Source organism: Pteropus vampyrus, unplaced genomic scaffold, assembly GCF_000151845.1.
Source record: "Pteropus vampyrus isolate Shadow unplaced genomic scaffold, Pvam_2.0 Scaffold360, whole genome shotgun sequence".
Lineage (NCBI taxonomy): Eukaryota > Metazoa > Chordata > Mammalia > Chiroptera > Pteropodidae > Pteropus > Pteropus vampyrus.
This window is the reverse complement of record NW_011889141.1, coordinates 409,989-413,724: the sequence shown is the minus strand read 5'-3', so window position 1 is coordinate 413,724 and position 3,736 is coordinate 409,989. Positions and strand designations below refer to the sequence as shown.

General features: G+C 37.9%; 1 protein-coding gene across 1 annotated transcript in view; it reads left to right on the top strand.

Annotated features, from left to right (window-relative positions):
* MS4A7 (membrane spanning 4-domains A7) overlaps positions 1–2,743 on the top strand; it is an 18,512-nt gene extending 15,769 nt beyond the window's left edge. Inside the window, exons 5-6 of the mRNA XM_011379457.2 lie at positions 1,580–1,681; positions 2,608–2,743. Of these exons, the coding sequence (XP_011377759.1) occupies positions 1,580–1,681; positions 2,608–2,682 (177 nt within the window). The 3' untranslated portion in view covers positions 2,683–2,743. The remainder of the gene's footprint in view (positions 1–1,579; positions 1,682–2,607) is intronic.
* The last annotated feature ends 993 nt before the right edge of the window (positions 2,744–3,736 follow it).

Genomic DNA, 3,736 nt, shown 5'->3' with positions numbered 1-3,736 from the left:
CAAACGTTTACCTTTTCTTATTAATACAAAGATAACATGGGCAAAAGTAACGAATTAAGAAATATTAAGACTATATATCCAAGGTTGGAAGAAGGAAGAAAGGGAGTGTGGAGGAAGAAAGAAATCAAGGAAGGAAAACATCTTAGGTTTCAGAAGCTAAGAAAAAATTTAAAGCCAGGTAACCAAACCGGAGCTGGGCCTGGGAAACCAGGGAAGCTGGACAGGAAGACACTGCGCCCGAGGCTGGGATCGTGGTGTTTTAATGCCTATGACAGGATTTGAGGTTCTGCAGGAAGTAGGGAGCTCACGCTGAATGCCCTGCACAAACATTAAAAGCCGAGACTCAATATTTATACTATTTATGAAAATAAGACAGGATGAATTCTGCCCAACATCTCAAGAAGCTTCCAGAAAGTCTACCATAAAGGGTTCTAGGATCATCTCACCAAGCCTTATGCAGGTCAGGTATCCAAATTCCAAAATTACATATAAAATAGAGCAACTCCAAATAAAAGGATTGACTTAAAAAAAAACTATTCCTGGATCTGTGACACTCCTAAGGTTCTATCAGACTCAGACCTAGAACTACCATCTAGGGAGATATCCATAAACCCAATTCATGAGTTTCCTACATATCAAAGAATCCCCCCAATACCATCCACATGCTAAAATTATCTAAGAATAAAAATATTTTGAAAAACACACAAAAAAATAGGGAACAGCAGCAAAAGGAGCAAACATGAAAGTCAGTTGCCCAAGAATTAGAGATTATGTAATAAGTTTGAAAAAGCTATAGTGAAAATATATTTTAAGTGATTAAAAACATGAAAAAAGAAATTGGAACCAAAATGAAGGAACATGGCAGTAAGAAAAGAACAAGCGGATCTGAAAAAGAACTGAATAGTATGATTAGAAATGAAAATAATAACCTTGGACATGAAAAATTGAGCATACCACTTAAATACCAGATTCAACATATATCCAAAGAAATCAAGAGTGAAATGAAAATGTAGGCCTGATATAGTCACACGGAACACAACACGTAAGATAAAAATTTGGAAAATATGAAGAAGTTACAACATGGAGGATACAGTGACGAGAAAAGGTTCAACGCACATCTAATCGGAGTACCATTGGGATGGCATGGGAGAGAGGGAGCTTGCCCAGAGGAAAAAAAGCAGAAAATATCTCAGAATTTAAAAAAGATATGAGATTTCAGACTACAGGAATGCACTGAGACCATTGCAGGATAAACAAAAACAAATCCACACCTAGCAACACCATGATAATAAAAAGCACCGAAGGGGGGGGGGGGGGAAGACAATAATAAAAGTCACTAGACATGAATGAAGGATTGCTGTTACGTCAGAATGTGGGTTGCCTAGGTTCTGAGGTGAAATCCTTGCTGCTTATGCCCCGTCTCCTGGTAAGAGATCCAAGAGATAAAGCAGAAAAGGGAATTAAATGATTATCTCTGTCTCTTACACTCCCCACTGCTAGAGCCTTTATTCCCCAGTCTCCTCTCAGTCAGGCATGAGGGCTAGCCTAGGCCACCAACTGTCCCCGTCCTAATTCGCAGGGTGTGCTGGTGGTGATGCTTGCTTTCACCGTGCTGGAGCTCTTACTGGCTGTGTACGCTTCGGTCTTTTGGTGGAAACAAGTCTATCCCAACACCTCTGGGGTGAGTACTCTGACACGGCACCTAATACGTGCTGGGTCCTGACATTTCAGCTACGATGATCCAGGTCTAAAAAGTGGAGTCGATTATTGGTCATGAGATACATGTGGAGGGCAGCTTTAAAAAAAAAAAAAAGTTATTTAAGTACAGTTGGTATACGATATTATATTAGTCACATTAAGTTTCAGGTGTACGACATATAGTCAACATTTTTATACCTTAACCATGTGATCACCCATCCCACCGATTCTATAATTGTGTCGTTGCGTAAACTTATCACAAGATCACTGACCACTGAGAAACAGTTCAATTAATGGTGCCGAGTGGGCAGCAAACCAGTTAGAGGACTGCTTAATATGCAGCCGTTCAGATGGCTTCAGGAATCACCCGACCCAGCCCCTTACAAAAGAACCGAGACTTGGGGATAAAATCACATGGAGAATGAATGATAGACTAATGGGCCGAGAATGAGAACGTGCATGTCCTCATTCTTGTCACGAACAGAGAGTCTCCCTAGAGAGTCCTCACAGCCCAGTTCCCTTGCTGATGTGCTGAGATTTTCCTGGGACATCTGTGTTCTGTTTATGTTTTCCTGTATTCTTGCCAACTTCCTCTTAGATCTTGAGATTGCAATTTTAAAATACATTTTTTTCCCTCCTAAAAGCTATAGAAGGGGGGGAAAAGGGAAATTTTTAAAGAGACTTAATAAATTATGATTCAATTATGATCTTATTTTAAAAAATGGTATCATAATTAGCAGATCAGAGAATGGCATTTGTTTGAACCAATATTGAGGCAATTATATGTTACAGTAAAGCTGGAAGAGCAAATAGGGCACAACATTTTGAGGGAAATGCATTGTAAATGTGTATCCAAAAAGCTTCCAAAATCAGAGTTAAGAAACTTTTAACAAATTGTATCTTTTCTAGAGTGTGTTTTCCTCGCTGAAGTCACAAGATCATATCCAACATGTCAAAAAGAGTTCTTCAAAGTCATGGATATGAGTAACTCTTGGCCTCAGAGGAAGGAGGAGGAGAAACTCAGTGCTCATGGCAAAGTGTGATTAAACTTTCTTAAAATTTCAGCTACTTTAAACACTGAAAGAAACTTCAAAAAAAAAATAGCTTTTGTTTTGTACTTGGGTCAGTATGAGTAATTTTATTGCTCTTGAAAATAATTTCCAAAAAGCCTGGGTTAGTAAAATTTTTATTAGCTAGTCTTCCAAAATGGCTATTAAACTTTATAAATTTCTTTGGGTATGCTGAACAGAAAGGATCCATCGATCCATAAATAAGAAGAGAAAATGTGCCCTCTCGCACAAGTGTGAATCGTCCAAGTTGTGCGACTTGCAGGCCCTGTTTCTGTATTATTTTCACACACATATTGCTTAAATATTAGATATTAGGATTGCAAGAACATTTTAATCAAAACTACTTTAAAAATGGATGGCTCCATTTTTGTCAATTGAATGAATTAAACTTGTCAATTAAATTTGTCTCAATGTTCTGTCTCATTTAATGACTTTATTCTTAAACATCTGGATTAAAAGATTATAATTAACCACAATGCTTTCTCCCATCTAAGTGCTAGATCAAATAAGAAATTAGACATATGGAAATAGCATCTTTACTACTGTATTGGAGTAAACAACGTGACCTACGCAATAAAGAAGTTCCTAATACTGCCCATTGTCTAAGTCTTGGGTCTTGGGTCTTGTCCCAGAGGAGAATATGAGACAGAAATGCACACATACATTTTCCAAATGACATGTACAAAATGGTCATAGAGGTCATACCCATCATAGCCCCTAAAGGAAAATTATAGAAGAGACAAATAAAAATTGTAGTAGATTCAGACAATGGAGTACTCTACAGCACCATGAGTGGACAAACTACAATTCCTACAGCCACAGAGATAAATCCCACAAACAATGTTCAGGGGGAAAAAAAATCCACGTGTAAAAAAGTATGTATTATATGATTCCATGTATGTAAAGTTTAAACACAAGCAAAACTAATATACAGTGTTAGAATCAGGAGCGTGGCCACCTTTGGGGGT